This window comes from Gadus chalcogrammus, chromosome 6 (assembly GCF_026213295.1).
Source record: "Gadus chalcogrammus isolate NIFS_2021 chromosome 6, NIFS_Gcha_1.0, whole genome shotgun sequence".
Classification (NCBI taxonomy): domain Eukaryota; kingdom Metazoa; phylum Chordata; class Actinopteri; order Gadiformes; family Gadidae; genus Gadus; species Gadus chalcogrammus.
Window position 1 is genome coordinate 17,765,727 of NC_079417.1, and position 21,750 is coordinate 17,787,476.

Here is a 21,750-nt window from a genome sequence, read left to right on the forward strand (position 1 = left end):
CATGATCCATACATCACGTCTTTTTAAGTTTGGCGTGGACGCGCACAACCCTGTGTTAACCAACCCCGAGTTGATTGAACTAATGCATAACCGCTGCTGTGGAACCGAAAACTCTGGGTTGGTCGGCACAGGGTCAATCAACCTAGAGTTCAGCGTTAACTCAGTGTTTGTTAAACCTCCGTTCGTGGAACACCCCTCAGGTGATCAGCGTTGAGTTAATCAACTCTGAGTGTGTTCACGCTGGGTTGGGGGCGTGCCTGTTGACTATAAAGAGCCATCATCAATGGATCTCTGATAACATGATCAATATGGACCAAAAACGTAGATCCAGTTACTTTTCACCCACGGAATTGGAAATATTAATGCACGCATATGCCGAGCAGGAACACATTTTCACCAAAAAAAGCAATACCGCCGCGGCAGCGAGAGCACGAGAGAGAGCTTGGCAGGAAATAGCCAATGCGTGAGTCAAATAAAATAGTAAACTAAAATAAGAGGAAAGTTTAATATCTTCCACTTATTCAATATGTAAATTGTGTGTGTGTGTCTGTGTGTGTCAATTTACACAGGAACAACCCGAGTTGCCCCAAGAGGACTTGGCAGCAAATGAAAATGAAGTATAAAAATATAGTTCAAACAGGTAAACTAATGTTTAATTGAAATCAAATCAATTGTGCTGTTTTGCCTGCTCTACCTAATTTAACAGCTATATTCAACATGTGATGGGTCTATATTTAAGCAGTAAATGTAAGTAGTAGGCCTACATTTCTCAGCCACCCCAACACTGCCAATATTGAATAGGATTTAGATATATTAGAAGGCTACTCCTAGGCAAAATGCATTATATGTATGTATGTATGTATGTATGTATGTATGTATGTATGTATGTATGTATACATATGTGTCTTCAAAATAGCGCTTACTGAATATTAGGGTAACATTTTCCTCCACGTTAGCAAATCGAAAAAAAGCAGAGGCCCGGAAGACTGGAGGGGGTCCACCACCTGCAGCCCTCACAGTGGCTGAGGAGATGGCCCTCAGCCAACAGAGTATGCGTCCTGTGGCTGAGGGCATCCCTGGAGGGAGCTCCTCTGATCCCCCCCACCCCCCAGGATAGAAGTGCCTTTATCAGAGGTTGGTTATTCAAAATAATTAAATATGTACACGCAACCCAGCGCGTTGCAAATTAGATGGGGCAATATTCTGGCTCAAGTAATAATTTCACTGTCTAATCATCTTCTTCCAGTTACTGATGGCGTCATCGCCCTACTTGAACCAGATGCCCTCACCAACCTCCATGCAATTGTAACAATTCAAAGGATGCTTTGGAGATCCAAATTTTGGAACATAAGTTAAAGGTGAGTGAGGTGCAAACTGGGATACTGTTCCCTGCTCTAAAAACATACCCGATATGAATGACTTTTTTTGTGCTTTCAGGAAATAAAGAAATCCTCATAAAAAGTAGATTGTCTTTGTTAGAACACGGGCTGTGGTGGGACAAGTTATTTTGTTTCACAGTTTACTCAAAGGGTTTTATTTCAGTGAACAATGCAGACGATTATGCTGAGCATGTGCATGTAGAGAAGAACAGCATCTGGTTAAAAGCAGTACCAGGGTCTTTTCTGCCTTGCATTCTTAAAATTAGTTTCTTGACTTGCAGCAGTTATAGGTCCGTGGTTAGTCAGCTACTCTGATCATGGGAAAGCCACAACGTTGAAGTGACTGTAGTACAGAGCGGGTGGGATGCACGGGGCGGATCATTCTGCACATGCGTTAATTGCGATAAAAAAAAAAAAAATTAAACTTAAAGCATGCCCCCGGTGCGTTTGACAGTTAACATGGGGACTGAGAAGGTGGTCTAAATAAATGATAGATTGCGCTGAAAAACGATAGCGGTCGTGAAGAAAATTATCAGGAAAATAAAGTATATCCAACCGGGGTCTTAATAATCGTTCCTCACGGAGATTCCTTCTGAGGATCGCAGCCTCTACATCCACAGGCTCTCGTAGAAAAGGACATGCCATTTCTAACACTTCCTTCTGTCGGAGAGCTGCCTTCAGCCTTATAGACAACCAACTCAGAGTAGGTCTAACCACCTCCCGAGCAGGTTAGGTCCACGGCGTATGTTGCCGCAGCAACTAACTCTCGGTTGCGCTGAACCTGCTACCTGAAACGGAAAACCCAGAGTTTCCACTAACTCAGAGCGAACAAACTCGGGGTTGCCTCAAAACCAGCTACCTGAAACAGGCCTCCGGTCTAAATTCACCATGAAGTACAATGAGTTAATTCAAAATGAAATGTACACAATAAAGTAAAATAAAGTCACAAAACATTCAAATCCTTTTTGTAACCGTTTATTTATTTTTTTCCCACTTAACAGTCATTCATGGAAATCTATATTTCCATAGTCAAGTGAAATGCTTATAGACATGGTGCTTATATGACCCGTCTTCTGCAAACCCCGTGCCCCCATCTTCAACCCGGCACCATGTATGAAAATAAATATTGCAGCCTCTGATTCTACGCCCTCGCTGAGATATTAAGTCTGATTGCCTCGTCGATCACTCCCACAGGTAGAGTACCTCATGGTGAACACAGTGAATAATATTGCATCTGAAAAGCTTATAGCCAGAAGATTAAAAAGAGAGAATAAAAGAAAAGTCGCTCTTTAAATTGTGCACAGAGATGCTTTCCAGCAGCGACTGAATGGACGTTGCTAAAACGTCTGACCCCTCTGTGGGGCTTTGGAAGAACCGGACCCTTTACAACATGAGAAGACGTATGCTTGCTTTTTTTTTGGTGTCACATGTCAAGATATGATAGAATTATTTGTGCAAAGCGCAAGTCAAACGAGTACATGATATGCAGCTTTACATGTAGAACATTGCAACAATAACTAAAACATTAACACAACGGTGACATGACGAAAAATGAAGAGAAACTGTTCCCTAGAACATTGGAATCATAATAATTGACATACAATGGTTTAAAGTCCCAACCCCAGGTAAGTGCATGCGATACAGCCGGTCCCCCCCAGGACCCTGGAGGTAGGTCAGGTAGAGAGGTGGGCCACAACTTAAATTATTCAAAAAAGATAAAGATTCATATTGCATACCAACGTTGAGCTGGGAAGTATTTCTGCAGCATATTTTTAACCCAAGATAGCAGCCCGTTCAGCCTCTCTTTACGTCCTATTTAATATATAATATAGAATATGGCTTTGGATCACATATATCTGGCCACTGACAAAGTATGGCTGCAGTATGTTTCCAGCTTACCCCCTTCCATCCCTAAACGCAGGCCTACAATCCGTTCATATATGGAGAGTCCATCGCAATGTTTTCTTAACCAGGAAACCTTAACCTTAAACAGGAAATTACTTTTAAGAATTTCATATTTAGGACAAACTGATATATTTTCCTGAACTTTCTCAGGAATTACAGACGCATGTTGATGTCTAACAAAGCAGTCAGAATCAGGGACAACGTGTGCGTTGACCCTGAGATGACCTTGAGATGACATGTGATCACTAAGATGGAGACCTTACGGATTGTAGGAATACATTGGTTAGAAGTTTGACTACACACCGGAGCGTCCGGTCATGTGTGGCTCCCAGTAAAATGTAAAGTACGGTATAAGTAATGAACAACACAACACCAACACCCCTCACATGGTCTCCAGACGCACAGAACCACATGAGACATTACATTGATTCCTTGACAAGCACGAATATAGAGCTGAACTTCTAAAATAAAAATAACAGGAAAAAAAACAAGAACATTTATACACATAGAACCCTGGGTAAACTGTAGTGCAAGGTGTTTAAAGCTAAACTTAAGAGAGCTGGATGCATGGAGGCCCGCGTGGTACCTCCTGTATTCCAGGGAGGGAGGGAGAATCATCTGACGCTCTGGGACATGTGCAGAGGAGTGAGCATCTCTTCGAAGATGGCTCCTTTCACGTTGGACCCTCGGAGGTTGGCTTCTTGGAGATCACAGCCCGACAGGTCACAGTTCTGTCCAGAGATCAGGACATTTATATCAATGTTAAGTGGACTGCATTCATATCGCACTTTTCTTACCAGTTGCTATTCAAACTGCTTTACATATTGCCTCAAAATACATTCCCCAATTCATACACCCATTCTTACCAATCACACAGCGACGGCTGTATCAGCCATGCAAGGCCACAGCCAGCTATAAAAAATAAAAATCAAGTCTATGAAGAGATCTGGCTGTCAGGACTACATTCGGAAAGCTTTTCCATTGCAAGATCATTAAGATCCATTTACTGGAGTAGGAACAAGGGGACATTTTCATTCTATACGAGTTTCATATTAACTGACTGCATTCCAGACGTTAGTCAGACCCACATCTCTCAGTTGGACCATTTGAGTTTCCAAGAATACAACAAAAACTGAGAGTCTATTTTATTTATTGGTTTATTTCAGTTTAAAGTGGCAAAGACTTCCGTTTAGTCCAGTCTTTGGCATCCCTATCGACGATAAGAGGTAATGGTTCCCATAGATCCCAACAGTTTCACCACAGACACCCAGTTCATTCATAAAATCGTAAAAATCAATGTATGCTGTTTCCGCTTTTGAGACAGCATTAAACTAAATGGACGGTATATATTAACCATAAGGAGAACAAACAACTTAAGGCTTTTGTTGAGAAGAAAGAGTTTTTTCCACTCATGTTTCTTTTACACTGGGCAGCGTCACTCATTGATTATAGCCAGCCAGCCAGCCAGCCTGCCTAACACACACACACACACACACACACTCGACCAAGTCTGGACCTCTATTTCTGGTCATTTTAAAAATACTAAAACATAATACAAACATTAAACTGCAATACTGAAACTTAACCTTTACTTGTGGTTTTCTTTCTGATTATTACACAATTTATCAAGTAATGATGAACACGTACTGATGAATAAAGAAGTGAAACAATTTCAAGGCTGTCAAAAATTGCAGAAACGCAGAAATTGAGTTCGCATGAAGTGGAAGGCAAACAACACATGCAGCCTTTTTTTTTTTTAAATAATTGTTTAAAGGTCCCATGACATGCTATTTTATGTATTCTTTAATATAGGTATTAGTGGGCAACTAACACAGTATTCAAAGACGTTCCCGAAATTCAGCCGTGGTGCAGAGTTACAGCCACTCCGAGCCAGTCGCACATTGAGCTTCCCCCAAATGCGTTGTTTTGGCGTCTGTAGCTATAATGCAAATGAGGAGGAGCGAGGCGGGTCAAGGAGGAGGGTGGGGTTGTGGCCCTGAGGAGCTTGCAGCCACGGTACAATGCCCTCTGTTTACAGTGGATGTAACGCAATGGCGAGGCGCGCACAGCCTTTAGCCGTGTTCTGTAAATATTCTAGAACACACGGGAGTCCTGGAGCTCTATATTTAAATATTATCATATAGCCTACATAGATATCTATATCATATAATATAATATATATTATCACAGCCAAAAGCTGTGTGAGCCGATATTATGAATCTCAAATGACCGCGTTGGGTCCTCCGACGTTCCTGGTTCTTCCACGTCCACATCAATGTGAAATAGACTGAACCGCGACAAGGAGGAGAAAGGGATTGTTGCCGGGCAGCGCTTAGGCACTTCCGCCTCCGGCGGTGGTCCCTCAGCGGGGCTCAAGCGGAAGACATTTGCCGCCAACAATCCCTTTCTTCTCCATGTCGTGGTTCATGTTCTTGAGGGAGTCAAAGCCAAAGTTCCTTTCCCCCCCAATTCCTTCTCAACCATGGCTGAGATAACCCCCACTACAGTCTCGTTGTGGAAATACAAGAGACGTCAAAGAACCGATAAGAAACACTTGCGTTACAGTGTGTGTTTTCATTCACACACACACACACACACACACACACACACACACACACACACACACACACACACACACACACACACACACACACACACACACACACACACACACACACACACACACACACACACACACACGTCTCATTGGCGGGCCAAATTCTCTGGGCGGGCCAGGCAGAGTAAGGGGAGGAGCTTAGATGCTATGTGACGACATATAAAACCACATTCCAAATCAGCGCGCTTGAGCCTCCGTTTTTTCAAAGGCGAGCAGAACACCTACACCGAACGCAAGTTTTAGCCACTGGGGGACCATAGGCAGGCTAGGGGAACTCATATTACTCATAAGTTAGAAAACCTCATAAAGTGAGATTTTCATGCCATGGCACCTTTAACAATATTAATCTTATGCTTTGTAAACTGCCATTAATACTTTTAGGCATATTGTTGACACCTAAAATGTAGAATTGCCTTTATTAGTTGAGAGAAAAAAAAAATTAAGTTTAGAAATGTGTATTCATGTCCTCTTTTAAATAAAGCCATCCTCTAGCTGACTTGTCCATTGTATCTCAGACAAACTTATGATTTCTGGGCCTCTATCCTATATACCATGCTAAATTGTTCTCTGGCAATATCCAAAAGAACAAGTTCTGTTGCCCTGTAAGTTAGATATCTAAGGATAGCAAAAAGCTGCAAATACTGCTCACTCAAAAAGCCACAATGAAAACATTGTTGGGGCAACTTTACACACACACACACACACACACACACACACACACACACACACACACACACACACACACACACACACACACACACACACACACACACACACACACACACACACACACGACTGGTTTTCTTTCCAAGTAGCCTGTTTAACAGCCCTCTACAGTCTGACAGACCCTCTGGGAGGCCGTTCACACAACAGAGGAGTGTTTTGCCGCTTTTCCACCGCACATGTAGCTCGACTCGACACGGTAGCAGCGCGGGTCCTTTTCCACTGCAAATAGTACCTCCGGGACGTGGGCGGGGTCGTCTGCGTGAAAGGGTTGTGACGTATTTTTGTACGCGACGCAAACAACACCTACGTAACCCACACATGGACAGAACCCACATAACAACAATGGAGAACATCGATGCGATGGTATTCGTGTTCGTATTATTGGCTGGCATGTTGAAGAAGTGGAATATGTTGGCTGCGGCGCTGCTATGGCTGTTACCAGCATGGTTGCCATGTCGCTCTCGTGACTTCGTCACACTCTCTGGCCAATCAGTAGCCGGCCGTCTGCCGACGTCACCTTTTAGCATCGGCTCAGCCGCTTGGAACCTAGAGCGAGGCAGTACTAGAAAAAGCAGCCACTTGAGGTACTAGATCGCGGTGGAAACGCAAAAAAGGCGAGCTGAGTCGAGTCGAGTCGTGTCGAGCTGGTACCATGCAGTGGAAAAGCGGCATTTGAGGCCCCGTCCACACGGAACCGATTTTTTGGTGAAAACGAATAAGGCTTTGCGTTTGGGGCGACCGTCCAGACGAATCGGCGTTTTCGGTGCCCGAAAACTCACTTTTCTGAAACCAGGTACCAGGGTGGATAAGTTAAAAACAGACCTATGCGTTCTCGTGTTAGGATTCGTGTGGACGCCTGAAATGCAAACGATGACGTCATCGACCCCCAGCATCATTTTTTGATTTGTATTATTTTTGTAGATTTAAATACAGCCCCTTGGTCAATTTAATTACTAACTGTACATTAGTACAGTACATACAATTATTTCTGCTTAATCTAAAAGGTTAAACAACTGCTATCTCCTCCTCGACTGAATGCTTGTATACAGCGCGCAGGCAGGATGCGCGCAGGCTTGATGCGCCCCCACTTCTTTTTGTGGAGAATCAGCGCCTTGACTAGTGTTTCTACAGCGCGATGCGTTTTCGCAATGAGTCCGTCTTTATGGAGATACTCCTGTAAGCAACAAAGGAAAACGGAGGGGAAAAGATAGTTATCGCCCGTGTGGACGGGGCCTGAAGCGACATGTTTGAATGGGCTGCTGAAGTCCCAGCTCTGGCCAGCAGAGGCGCTGCCGACTATGGACTAAACACACACACTTTCAGGTCCCATCTTGGGAAAAGTTGAGTAAATGCTCCAAAATATTTTAGACATGTTTTTAGTTTGATTTAAAGCATGACTGGGAGGTCCCCTATTGGTGAGGTGTTATGACACCGAAGTCCCCTGTTGGATAGCTAGGCAAGTGCACGCACGCACGCACATGCACACGCACAGACGCACACACACACACGACGATGGGATTAGGAAATGGGATTAGGGTTGTGATTGGATAATGGGTGGGACGTGATTCGCTCGTGCGTGAATTCAATATTACATTAATAATTTAACTGTTTTTCTCCACTGTACACACTACTCCCATCTCTAGTGTACACAATGTTCTAGGGAGACATCCGTTGTCAGGACCATCGCCTTTGCTTCTCACCTCCAAATCTGTTCCGGCCAGAGTGGCGCCCCGCAGGTTGCAGTTCTTCAGTTTGGCGTTCTTCAGGGTGGCCACGCGCAGGTTGATGCCCGTCATCTGGCTGCCCTCCATGTCGACCCCCTTCAGGTTAGCACCTGAGGACAGGTTCAAGGGGAGCGGTCAAATCAGCACTGAAGACAGGCAGCACAGCGAGGTCCTCCAAAAACATCACAACAGTGAGTGTTCAATAAACGCACACCGAACGTTTGAGACAAGCACGTTGAACATTGGAGACAATGACACTGAACATTGGAGACAAGCACACCGAACACTGGAGAAAAAGCACACTGAACACTGGAGAAAAAGCACACTGAACGCTGGAGACAAGCACACCAAACGTTGGAGACAAGCACACTGAACGCTGGAGACAAGCACACTGAACACTGGAGACAAGCACACTGAACGTTGGAGACAAGCACAGGCAGATATACCCCTTGATACGAATCCTTAATGATGGGTAAAGGGGGCACGCCGTGGTCTCAGGTTCTTACCCTCCAAATTGGCCTTCAGACCCGATGGATCCTCAAAGTTGCACCCCCGGAGAGAAGCCCCCTCTGCGTTGGAGCAGAGCATCTTCACCCCTTGTAGATTACCACTCTTCAGAAGAAGAGATACAAAGAGCAATATCCGTTTAATTAAAAGAGCAACAGCAGAAACTACTGCACAATTATGCCCTAAGAAATGATTTCTATACGTTGGAGAACATGTAATTAGGCTGGTCTAATAATTTAGCCAGCCACCATTCTTGCGCACTTAACAGTCATGTTATTCCTTTAACATCTTAGTACTGAGTTGTCAGGGTTTAGAATTATATTCTTATGAAAAAGGCGTATGGATTCATTTGTTGTGCATTATTTGCAACCTTTCTGGGTTAGCTAAATGCAGATGCTAAATATCCAGATTTAGATTAAAATACAATTAGTAGTGTAGTGTCTAGGGATGAGACAGAATGTTCGATTATTCGTTCCCGAGGTGTTGGACAGGTGTCCAAGGGCATTATACCGCTTATACCATGGTCACTTGGCATAGAAAATAAATGAAGACCATTCATTTATAGGGGGATTATTTGTTTATCAACACGGCGGGTGTGCGCGCAGAATTATCGCCATGAGGAAATTAGTTTGACCGGTTGCCATGGATATCTCCGTGTTAACTAGCGATGTTGTCAGTTTACTGTTACATTAAACTGTAATCAGAAAACGCGGTTATATGCTAGACCATATAGTAGTATTACTGGTATTAAGGTTGGGACGAATTTCAAATTATAAATACGTACTCTTGATGTTGAAAGTATAGACCGTCGCGATTCAGCCTTTATACCACAGATATTATAGGGACTATAGCATATAACCGCGTTTTCGGATTACAGTTAAATGCATTTTTCACAATTTACCAGCTCTCGTTTTGAGGGCTGAACAGAAAATTTGACTGGAACTACTTAGCAGGTAGTTGTTTTTTTGAGTTTAAGATATTAAGTGATTTCTTGCCGATGATCCATGGCTGCCTTTGTGAATGTCGGCACACATCGAATAATCGATTATTCGTTCACACCACCCACCGACTATTCGACCATGAACAAATTGAGTTATTCACATCCCTAGCAGTGTCTAGAATAGGAAGAACTGCTCCTTCATGGCTGAGGGTAGAAATTCGATATGGAACCATTTTTGTGAAGATAGAAATTTCCATCAGTGAATAGATATCATGAATTGAATGCCAAATTAATCTTGAACAATAAGCCAATATGATTGACAGAGATAATGTTGAGGACCATCAGGTCTCTAGCTCACGTCCAGGTTGGCCCCAGAGAGGTCCGCCCGCTCCAGGTTGGAGCAGCAGAGGTTGGCCTGGGTCAGGTTGCAGCGGCTCAGGTTGGCCATCTTGAAGTTGATGTAGCGCAGATCCAGCCGAGAGAGGTCCGCCCCGCTAAAGTTAAGACCCTGAATAAGTGTGTGCAGGGGGGGTCAGAGGATCAGACTATAGCTCTACAGCGTTACAGTGAACCAAACAACACCATAACTTTACCTCTACACTGATACAGTGAACACATTTACATTTACATTTAGGTCATTTAGCAGACGCTTTTATCCAAAGCGACTTACAATAAGTACACAATAACTTTAGCTCCACAGTGATACAGGGAACACCATTACTTTAGCTCTACAGTGATACAGTGAACACCATTACTTTAGCTCTACAGTGATACAGGGAACACCATTACTTTAGCTCTACAGTGATACAGGGAACACCATTACTTTAGCCCAACAGTGATACAGGGAACACCATTACTTTAGCTCTACAGTGATACAGGGAACACCATTACTTTAGCTCTACAGTGATACAGTGAACACCATTACTTTAGCTCTACAGTGATACAGTGAACACCATTACTTTAGCTCTACAGTGATACAATGAACACCATTACTTTAGCCCAACAGTGATACAGGGAACACCATTACTTTAGCTCTACAGTGATACAGGGAACACCATTACTTTAGCTCTACAGTGATACAGGGAACACCATTACTTTAGCTCTACAGTGATACAGTGAACACCATTACTTTAGCTCTACAGTGATACAGTGAACACCATTACTTTTGCTCTACAGTGATACAGTGAACACCATTACTTTAGCTCTACAGTGATACAGTGAACACCATTACTTTAGCTCTACAGTGATACAATGAACACCATTACTTTAGCCCAACATTGATACAGGGAACACCATTCCTTTAGCTCTACAGTGAACATAAAAACGTTAGCTCTACAGTGATGCAGTGAACCAAAGAACAGGCTGAACCAGTGTGACCTCCCATCGGTCCGTACCTGACATCGGAGCTCAGACTTGGTGGGCGTGGCCAGTAGAAAACGAACAAACTCCTTGCGGGAGATGGGAGAGTGGTCATCTGGGGGCTGTGTGTTCTGGAAACAAGAGTCAAGTTTACTGCAATGAAAATCCATTCCAAACAATGTGGAGAGAAATGGAGTTTCTACACATGATTCAGGACTTTAGTTACCTTTAAAGCTGCTTCCAGCTGGTCGCCTAGCTGCTCAATCCCAAAGAAGCGAGCCTCTTCCAGGACACCTTGAGAACCAATCAGACAGGACTTAGCTTCTCCAGTATCATCCTCCATCACACACTCAAATCAATAAAAACCCAAACCAAACATACTTTTGTGAATATGAAATGGAAAGACTTGTGGGGCCAAACAACATTTTACCGCGGATATTAACTCCTTCGTTGATAATGAGCTGTCCATGTCGCAGGTAGTTGAGGATGGGCTCAAAGTACTCAGGGCTGCGGTCGATCAGGTAGGCTCCATGCTCATCCTGCCTGTTTCCCCACACACCTGAGGCAGAGATACAGACAAGCTGGGGTGACACACATCAGGGTTCACCTCATGACATGAAGGAAGACATGGTAAGTTACTGGTCAAAGTTGATCCAAAGATGGACTTACATTTGTCTCGGAACATGTGGGCAAGCATACTCTCTGGCTCCTTGGAAACCAGGGTGCTTCTGTAACAACAGAGGGGTACCATTTAATCCATTGATGAACAACAACTCATGAAAGGGTAAGGGTTTACCCATACATAGGCTCATACCGCGTGGTGGTGAACAGGCGACCCCCGATGTTCAGCGTCAGCCAATCAGAAGGGGCTCCAGGCTTGACCGACACGGCGTTGACCTCATCCTGAGGGTCTGAGAGGTTGACGTTAACACAATGAATACGAACGGACACGGCAGATAGGAAGAAAGTCTGGATTCTTATAAATGACCCAGCAGTTATACGCTACCCAGTTGGAGTAGGAAGAGGTTATTAAAACACTCACCAACAAACGAGTCTCCCTCCGAGACGTACAGCACGTCGTCATCTCTGGGTGGGGAACATTTAACAGAAAATTGAGCCAATGCATGCTTCTGTTAGAAAGGTACTATAGATACTTTTATAATAGATAGTGAACATTTCATTATAGATTACCTGATCAGAGAGATGTCATCAATCAGACCTCCTTTGCCGTTGAACAAACTGGAAGCTCGGATCCCTAACTTATTGCTCGCTGCGGACAGAAGGTCTGACAGGGTCCCGTACACTGCTACAACCTAGAACAACAAGTTTAAAGCATTTTAACAGCCACGGTTAACATCTGAACCAAAATGAAGGTTTCCTGGAATATATATAGAGACAATCCTGAATAACCGGGTCCAGGTCAGCGTCATTGTCTCAAGACCCCTGGTCACTTTAACCTGCAGCCATTTACATGCTTCGACCTACAGATCCTTCTTAACAACACAAGGTGCACTACTTCGACATGTATCATGAAACAGATATGATGATAGATGTTATGAAGATCATGGTCCAGGGGCATGGACTGGCCTCCAGGCTGAAGCCAGCCCATGATGAGCTATCTGTCCATGAGGCACTTCACCCACCTTCCCATTCTTGGACGTCCCGTTAACAAACAGAGTGACTCTTCTCATCCTTCAGGGTCTTCTTCAGAGTCGAGGATAACGACTCTGTAAGACAACAACACCGCCAAGCGAACTGGATAACTATCTCTCCCTAACAGGCTGGATAACTAGTTATCCGGAAAAGCTGTATAACTATCTCTCCCTGCCGAGCTGACTAACTATCTCTCCCTGACGAGCTGACAAACTATCTATCCCTGTCTAGCTGGATAACTATCTATCCCTGACTAGATTGTTAACTACCTCTCCTTGACTCGCTGGCCTGCCAGCTAGTTTAAATGAGCTAAACATCGACTGATGACGGGCGGAGGTTCGCTCGTTTCATCCTTCAGGGTCCGTCGTGGATCAGGTTGTCTGTGCGGAGCCAGAGAGCAAAGGCTTCATATCGTGGAAAGATAATGTTGGTGTACATATATTAAGAAATTCAGACTGCCCTTCCTTTAAACTAACCGATTTTTTTTTACTGATTTTTAACTTAATTAATTGTCTTGTTACAAATTAACTGATGGTTAAAGACGTGCGTAGCAAGACAGAAGGGGCGGGAGCTGCGAATTAAAGAACAGTAGAAGAAGAAACACGGAAGTGAACCAGTAAACAACAGGATATTCAGTGATTGGCCCCTAAACACTAGTAGTATATTTATGTATAGAGAGAGAGAATCTTACATGGGTGTTCCTCTCTGTTAGTAAAACCTTTTCTTTGAAAGTCCCTCATGGCGTGTGACCAAGAGCACAGTTCATGCTGCACCCATCCATGTTCTGCACCGAGTGTTTGTCAAACCTTGGATGAGATGGACTTTGAAAGAGGTTAGAAGGCAAGCAGTCAGAATACCAAGTTCCTAACCCAGGCAAAAAGATGTCGGACTACTAGTTAAAAACTACTAGTTAAGACAAACTGAATTTATCTAATTAGGACATAACTAGGTAAACTTTTTTTATGTACAGGTATCTGGTGTGCTGCAATGGACGGTGACATGGACAGGGTGAAATCCCTGATAAAGACGGGTGTTGACCCCAACCTGAGGGACTCCTCCAGATACACCGCTCTGGTGAGGATGCCCAGGGCCTCTACGAATTCTCTTTTTTGCATAGGAAATTTATTTTTCTAACGAGATGTCCCGGAAGTATTTGGAGGAAAGGTGGTTTGAAAAAAAAGATAATGGATACCAATTCGAGAAACATATCATTTTAATCGAAATGAACTCATTTATTGCTTGTTATTAAGCACACAATATACACCGTAAGAAAAGAAAATGCCGACTTCAGATTTAAGAAAGACTACTGGGGGCAGTTAATTTCAACATCAACATAAGTTGAGCCTATTTTCTTTCACATGTGAATTGGGATTCAAGTGGCCCAAAATATTTCCGTTGGCCAAGTCCGACCTAAGTGATTATCGCTATTGGTGACAAACTGATTGAAAGCAATACGACAAGAACTCATCGATCGAAAGAGCGCTTGTTGTAGTCCAACTTCGGAAAACTGTAGTTCCACACTAGAGTTCAGCAATACTCGCCGTCTGACGTTGGTTGGGAAAAGTGGAGCCGAATTAATTTAAAACAATGCTATCTTTTCCTATGTTCGAAAGGAGGCACCTTTTCATATCTCCTTGAACCGATGACGTTATTCACAAAGGTTAAGGAAAGGGGGCATATAGGTTAGGAGATTTGACTATTCATAGAGGCCCCCACTCTACTCTGTGCACCAAAGAGACCCCTTCCCTCTATACTATGAACAACTTGTGTATATTCATCTCAAGCTCTGCGTCACCCTGTGCTCCAGCACTACGCCAGTCGCAGCGGGCGCCTTGATGTGTGCGCCTTCCTCCTCCAAAGCGGCGCCTGCACGTCTCCCCAGACGCCAGGGGGCGCCACACCGCTCCACCGTGCAGCTTACTGCGGTCACCTGGACGTGGTGGGGCTCCTGCTCCGCCACGGGGCAGACCCGCGGCTCTGTGACGACGACGGAGCGTCCCCGCTACACAAGGTGATGCCGGCCCGCCTGGGGGTGGTTTGTGGGGCCGACTGTGTTGTCGGTCGGGGGTTTCAATCCGAGCAGAAAGGGGTTGGGGGAAGGCAGTCTATATACCAGACCCCCGATCTGCCCATTGCGGTGTCGATGCGTTCCGACATGGGCAATTGGCCATCGACTCACATCCACTGAGTACGTAGAAGGAGACCAGCCACTGACCACAAACCTTACGTTCCCACACTGAGCTAGTCCATTGGATTGGGAGGTTGAAGCAACACAAACTCCATAGTTCATCTGATAATCATTGATCGATGAATCAGTAAAGAACATCAAATAAAGAACTACTTTGATATTTTCACATTTGGGGTTTCGAGATGAACTAATATAATACTAATGTAGATTTCCACAGTTTGTTTCCTCACAGTAGAGTCAACGTCTTGGCCCAAGAGTACATTGCTGTAGTAGATCCATACCCTGTCCACGTCATTGGCTATAACTGCCCATGGCATCAAAGATAACATAACATTTTTAAAGTATTTTGGACCTGGTTTCAAAGGCAATATTTTCAGCTAAACATGGAAGTTATTGTAGAATCTTCGCCTCAACAGAACAACTGATTGACTCATATTTCCGTTGACGATATCATGAATAAATCGGTGGGCCTTTTAATATAATTTAAGCCTCTAATTAGTCTGTGTGTTGATGTGTGTGCAGGCAGCCGAGCGCGGTCACACGGACGTGTGTGAGCTGCTCCTCCAGCACTTCCCCGCACTCCGTAGCCTTGCCAACAAGAAGTTCCAGCTACCTCACCAGGTGGCCCTCGACGGCCCCCTGCAGGGGCTCCTGAGACCCCCGTCATGACCCCCTCTGCGCTGACCACTGGCCCCAGGGGGTCAGGCGTTGAACTAGAACCGAGCACAGAAGGGATGACCGGTGAAGAAGACAGAAGCAGGCGTCCGCGGCCCTGGAGGTGCTGGACTGTGATGGTGGTCCTGGAGCGAAACAGGATGACTGACAAACTGCTGCTATAAGACCCCTTAAACAATTGTATTTATTGAAAGTTGTTTCCATTGTGTTATCCTTTAATTCTACCCAGGAATTTAGTGGTTATTTTAATTAAATGACATACCTATAAAGTGTGAAAATAAAACCAATGTAGAGCAGTGCATGATTGAGGCCTAGTTTAATTTTGTATAAATTATAGGCTATTTTCAATAAGGCGAGTTGAAGGAAGGACAGCTCAACCCTTCCTGTTCATCCTCAGTTCTGCAGAAAAATACAAGTTTTCAGCTTCTTTGCAAAGTAGACGCTTTTTACGAAATTGCAGAACCATTAGTCAGCGATTAGTAAGTGAAATGTGCTCTGATAATAAGTTTTCAAGCAGTGTGTGCAGACAGTGCCGATGTTCTGCCAATTGTTTTTGGTAGCATATTTGATCGGTAGACCAATTGCATCTATCAAACGATGCTCCCACTACAGTATCACGTTATTTACACCATTACTAACTCCGTGTGTAAGAACAGGCCCGGAGTGGCTAATCGGGAGGACTGGGACAATTACAGGGCCCGGTGTTCAATTATTCTTATTATTATTTATTTATTTACCTCCTTTGAGAAGCGGTGTGAGTCTTACATGGGTGTTCCTCTCTGTTAGTAAAACCTTTTCTTTGAAAGTCCCTCATGGCCATGAGACATCATTGTGGACTGGTATGCAATAGGAAAATTTCCTTTGTTCCAAATTGCTTGATATTGAACATCACGTCTAAAATACCAAGGATAGCTCTACACAGTACATGATCAGAGTAATGCATCATTAATTCTTGACTCCGAGCAGCCCTTTCACTCATCAGAAGGGGGAGCTATCGTTCCAACCTTGGCTCTGGTTCCAAGTGGCTGGCCCGCTGTAATTGGAACTAGGTGTTTTACCAATTGACGATGTGCACGAAGCTGGCGGCTCTCCGGTTGACCTCGTGCCGCTTTTCTGTTGAATATAACTTGTTAGAAATGAGCAAGGTAAAAATAATTCTGCCACTACATTGAGGCTAAGAAAATGGCAGCTTGTTCCTCAAAATAGGCTACACTTTAATGTCGATGTCCGACTTAATACTAGCCTATCTCAATCACCAACTCTAAGAACAATATTTGTCTTTCTAATGTTGATGTTGAAGTCCTGAAGGATCGGACATTGGGGAGATTAAGTGGTCACATTGGCTTTGTTTCACATTTTCTGCGAAGGCCTCGGCTAAATAAGGGAAACAATGTATTCTACCATCTGGGTTTGTGGAGGATCATAACCGCCTATCAGGTCGCCCGCACAATTAACAAAGTTGTCTGGACACAGTCTATTGATTTGTTTTTTATTTGGTTCTGGTCTTTTTTAATCATTGTTTAAGCCTCAGCCCGTTTTGTAAGTGTACACTGACAACGGGATTGATCTCAAAGCGTTCCGTTGCAGCAGGCATCCAAACTCATAGGTTCAGCGCTTTTTCTTTAATAAACGTGATCAGGATTGTGCGTCTTGGCTGATTCACAACAGATGCGTCATTTGTGTTTTTTTTTTTAAAGAAATGTGTTCAAGGGACTGCAGCACGTCGTTGTTTCTGAAAGGACTAAAACGAGAGGAAGAACTTATAAAACAGTCACTGAAAAACAAAGTAAATGCGGGGTTCCCCTCCGTATTCCCCCCGTCTTTTGCCCTCCTTCCTTCTTTCTCCTTTGTTCATGCCATTTTCCAGACAGAGTCCAAGAACGAAAGGAGAAAAAAGGCAGCAAGCAGGCAGCACACTGCAGACTAGAGACTTTCATTGGGTCCGATGGTGGGTGGCGTTTCCATTGCAACCTTCCAACCACATCCAGTGCCGTGACTGGAGTGGGGCCAGCCACATCTGGAGCTCATTGCAGCTGACGCCACACTGAGGAGGAGATGGGGTAGGGTGGGCTTGTGTTTGGGGCACACGGTTTGGGGGTGGGTGGGTTTCTATGTCAGTTTGGAGAACCAGGCCAAGCTAGCTGTTTACACTCGTTTGACAAGCACCTCCTTCCACCAACACATGGAGTTGTTTGTTGAATTGTCTTTCTCTCTATGCCCCTACATTAATGATATTGAAACCTTTAACATTATGAGACCCACAAGCCTGAATGAGAACATTGTTGCTTGTCATTTGTTTTCAGAAAGGATGCTATTTCATTTCTATTGGATAGCGATTTTGATCCCATCGGGGCGACATCGATTGATCCTCTGCCAAAGTAAAATAATCAAAGTCGAAGTGATTTGCTGGGAGTTCAGCGTGCTAATGAAAGCCCTGTGTGGTGGAGCCTATAGCAGAATACGGTTCAAAGGCCTCACTGGAGCGTTGATAGGGTTTCATAAGCGGGCTTCAGACGCGGTCGCCTCCACTACGTGTTGGGGGGGGGGGAATGAGCTCAGGAGAAAAGCAGAAGAGAACTAGACATCTTCTCTCTCAATTCTCCTTGCAACATTGAAGATGAGTTGAGTTGGTCCGGACCTTCATGTTTCAGATGAAACCACGTTCTTCTCAATGTGTTATTGAAGGATTTCAGGACTCTGGGTTTTAAGGCTCCGCTGAAATGAGGAATTTGGATTGCTGCTCTGTTTGCTGAGGTTTATTTGGAAAGCAATGAAACTTCCTGGCCCTGAAACCCACTTCCACCATAATGAGCCCGAGTTGAACCAGGACTGATGTTGTTCCCTCAAATAGAAGGGGGTTTGAGCAACCCATCAGAGCCGGACCTGGAGCAGCAGCAGGCTGTGTTCAGGGGGGCCGGTGCTGTCAGGTTCCCCTGCGTGGCTGTAGTCTCCAGAGTGATGGAGACAGGAAGTCTTCCTGTCCTCACACACACATCATACCAGTGTTACGTTTCAGCTGTTTACTATACACATGTTTTCTTCTTCCTCGTTCCTTCCAAACACATGTGTTTCAATATTTCCATTCTAGGTTCATGTAATTGGGGCCATCATTTCTACTCCACCAAGTTCATTCAATGCTTTTTCTTTAGGGAATCAGTTTCTTTTTGGAGGTACAATATCTTGAAGAGATTTTTGTGGTAGACAGACCCTGTACACTGTCATCTTTGACACACACACACACACACACACACACACACACACACACACACACACACACTTAATTTGCTTGGTCCATCTTCTTTGATTAGGCAGCGACGGGGAAATTAGGTACAGGCCAGAGAACAGACCAGCAGGCATTAGGTGATCCAGACAGTATATAGGGCAATCCCCAAGTACCTCATCTAGATTGGGGAGGAGTGGGGTGTGGGAGGGAGGGTCATGACTGATTGTGTGTGTGTGTGTGTGTGTGTGTGTGTGTGTGTGTGTGTGTGCGTGTGCGTGTGCGTGTGTGTGCAAGGTTGGGAGAAGAGTCCATAATCAGATCTAACGCAAGCTAGTGAACGTCTGTCTCTTCCTAATTGAATGGCGGTCTGCGTCCACTTCAAAGGCGGGCGTGTTGTGTGATAAGCGAGGTGATGCTGAAACATTGGAGCAGCAGCGGAGACATCATGGGGGGAGGGTCTGCAGTGTGTCTTCTTTTCTAGCAACCAGCCCAGCAAAGACCCTCACACATGGTGAGCCGATCTCCCCAGTAAGCCCAGAACCCAGGAGGAACCCTCCATCATGAACCAATCCTATCCTGTATCGTCAAGAGTAAGCAATACAACTGTTCCCAAAGCACCTACTAGATGTCGACCTAGAGAGATTTTCAATGGGAAGCTTCCTTCAATTCACTGTATCAGTCTTGCATATGGACCGAATTATTACGGATAGCTGGGATACATTGTATTTTTTTGCATGATCCTAAATGCCTGGAATTCATTTTTCCTGTAGAGGATGTGGTAACTTCCTGAGTTCAAAAGAGCAACACCTAAAAGCAGTGACCAGGTACATATTACCCCCCCCCATGTCACCTATATAACAGATATCATGTATATTTAACTAGGCTATTAAAACACTATCCCTCTCTCTCTCCCTCTCTCTTTCACTCTATCTCTGTCACCCTCTCTGCCTTTCCATCTCTCTCTCTCTTGCACTCTCTTTCTATCTCTCTCACTCCCTGGGTGGGTATTTTTGTATGTGTATGTGCTATAGAAAAATAGAAAGAAAAGTTAAACAGGAAATGTGTGTGGTCATAGTTTAGTTAAACTCCTCAACAACATTTCTCAGCATGAGGGCTTGAAACCCCCCCTGTCCGCTTACTTTATGCTCCGTCCAAACACACATCTGTTATTATTTTTCATGGCTCTCGCCGTGCGTCCACTCTGCAGAGTATTTACGCTGGGAAAAGAATGTTTGTTTAGCTTCCTGAATGGTACAGTTTAACGCTCCGCAGGCCCGGGGCGAGATGCATGGGGTAGCAGCCCGCTTTATATTGATTATGGAGATGCAATCTCTTCAAGAGCATGGTCGGACCAAACAACGCAGAACCTCCAGCGCTCTCCATCCCCACTGGCCCAGGGATGAGGCTGTTAATACAAAGAATTACATATCTAGGTCGCTCCATGCATAAGTGCAACAGCATCAGCTAAGTACACTGGAAAAAGCCTTCTGTTGAACCAATTAAAAAAAACAAGGGTAATGGTTCACATCTATATTACATAACTTGAGCCAATGACAAATATATAGCTTGCCTCAAACAATATTTCCTATGTTCATAAAAACAAAATCATACAACTTGGCACCAAGTATAATTATATTCTTTGAATGAAGTTAATACATTTAAATCGTATGTTAAATCCTAAACAAAAAAATATGGATTCACTCCAACAATTGTTTCTCATTTAAGAAATATCTATCAGAAATAATTTGGTTTATCCAATCAAAAAGATTACAATTTAATCAAACAATTGTTTCTCATTTAAACATGAACATTTTTAAACATAACATATTTTTGTATACATCATCATCATCATTTTTTCCCGCTCGGCTCTCGCCGCTTCATGGCCTTGGGGCGCTTCTGTCTGGATTCGACATCACATCGCGACATCAGTCAGGGTTAGGTGCTTTGTCAAAGACACCTCGATACTCTGCTTGGTGAAGCCAAGGGGATCGAACCAACAACCTTCAGGTTTCCAGGCAACCCGCTCTACCACCTGAGCTACTGCCGCCACACAATATACAATATATATTAACAATCTGACTCTCCTAGCTCACAGAACCAGTGAGTCATCGTCACTCTGGTCAAGGCTAGTGCTTTCACCTCAAAAAGTCGCCAAAAGTCACCAATAGCAGCTGAAAAATAAGCTAGATTTGTCGCTTGTCGCTGTTTTGAAAAAAAGTCGCCAAAGGGGTCTGAAAAGTAGCTAAATATAGCGACAAAATCGCTAAGTTGGCAACACTGCGGTTTGGTCCAGTAGTCGTAAGCGTCTTTGTATTTAATGCGAATGCGCAGGCTTGTACGTAACCTTGAAATTGTACATTTGTCTGAACAAATATTTCTAAATTGAGCTCCTAATCAAGTATAACAGTGTTTTAGGAAGAAAACAAAAAAAAAAATTTGGATTGAATGACAAAATTATTAATCAGTTGAATACACAACCTTAAAATTTTACATTTGTCAAAATGGATATTTCTTAATTGAGCTCCTAATTAAAAATATCTATATTTCACAGTATTTTGAAATAAAAAAAAGTTATTTTAAAAATAAAACAAAAAATGTTTATTTGAATTGAATTACAAAATAATAATCAGATGAAGTACGGCTTAAAACCCTTTTTCCAGTGTATGTGCTGTTTACTATTTAGATGTTTAGCAGATGCTTTCATCCGAAGCTGCTTACAGTGAATTAGGACACTTCATCACAGAGGAGCAGCTCCATCTGACAAATCAAAAATCATTAACAAGAAATCAAGAAGTCTCTGTCATTTCAGATCCACTGCTTTTGAATACTTCTGTGCTGTAAGCTAACCTGCTGA

At 43.8% G+C, this 21,750-nt stretch overlaps 2 protein-coding genes and 1 long non-coding RNA gene across 4 annotated transcripts; 2 read left to right on the forward strand and 1 right to left on the reverse strand.

Annotated features, from left to right (window-relative positions):
* The first annotated feature begins 275 nt into the window (after positions 1 to 275).
* On the forward strand, positions 276 to 1,454 carry LOC130384206 (uncharacterized). Of its 2 annotated transcripts, XR_008895870.1 has the most exons (5): positions 276 to 463; positions 570 to 640; positions 957 to 1,134; positions 1,247 to 1,358; positions 1,438 to 1,454. It is a non-coding gene; the product is annotated as an uncharacterized LOC130384206 (long non-coding RNA). The 2 variants fall into 2 exon arrangements; XR_008895869.1 differs by lacking the exon at positions 1,438 to 1,454 and having other exon boundaries at positions 288 to 463; positions 1,247 to 1,359.
* Positions 1,455 to 2,319: 865 nt separating this feature from the next.
* On the reverse strand, positions 2,320 to 13,368 carry LOC130384204 (BTB/POZ domain-containing protein KCTD9). The gene is made up of 12 exons (XM_056592308.1): positions 12,801 to 13,368; positions 12,349 to 12,470; positions 12,200 to 12,243; positions 11,972 to 12,068; positions 11,827 to 11,885; positions 11,588 to 11,716; positions 11,384 to 11,451; positions 11,193 to 11,288; positions 10,157 to 10,306; positions 8,858 to 8,963; positions 8,328 to 8,461; positions 2,320 to 4,015 (listed from the first exon to the last, which is right to left on the reverse strand). The coding sequence occupies exons 1-12, from the start codon at positions 12,846 to 12,848 to the stop codon at positions 3,899 to 3,901; spliced, it is 1,170 nt and encodes a 389-aa protein (XP_056448283.1). The 5' UTR covers positions 12,849 to 13,368; the 3' UTR covers positions 2,320 to 3,898.
* Positions 13,369 to 13,390: 22 nt separating this feature from the next.
* On the forward strand, positions 13,391 to 17,354 carry LOC130384205 (ankyrin repeat domain-containing protein 39-like). Its single transcript, XM_056592309.1, has 4 exons — positions 13,391 to 13,642; positions 13,781 to 13,884; positions 14,618 to 14,821; positions 15,521 to 17,354. The coding sequence occupies exons 1-4, from the start codon at positions 13,549 to 13,551 to the stop codon at positions 15,665 to 15,667; spliced, it is 549 nt and encodes a 182-aa protein (XP_056448284.1). The 5' UTR covers positions 13,391 to 13,548; the 3' UTR covers positions 15,668 to 17,354.
* The last annotated feature ends 4,396 nt before the right edge of the window (positions 17,355 to 21,750 follow it).

Bases quoted from the DNA above. Each gene is read 5' to 3' on its own strand.
- LOC130384204 (XM_056592308.1), bottom strand. From the start codon at position 12,848: ATGAGAAGAGTCACTCTGTTTGTTAACGGGACGTCCAAGAATGGGAAG. The intron at 12,069-12,199 runs GTGAGTGTTTTA...TCAACCTCTCAG, and splicing joins GGAGGGAGACTCGTTTGTTG to ACCCTCAGGATGAGGTCAAC. The intron at 8,964-10,156 runs GTGAGCTAGAGA...CTTCTTCTGAAG, and splicing joins TCTCTGGGGCCAACCTGGAC to AGTGGTAATCTACAAGGGGT.
- LOC130384205 (XM_056592309.1), top strand. From the start codon at position 13,549: ATGGCGTGTGACCAAGAGCACAGTTCATGCTGCACCCATCCATGTTCT. The intron at 13,885-14,617 runs GTGAGGATGCCC...CCTGTGCTCCAG, and splicing joins CCTCCAGATACACCGCTCTG to CACTACGCCAGTCGCAGCGG. The intron at 14,822-15,520 runs GTGATGCCGGCC...ATGTGTGTGCAG, and splicing joins GAGCGTCCCCGCTACACAAG to GCAGCCGAGCGCGGTCACAC.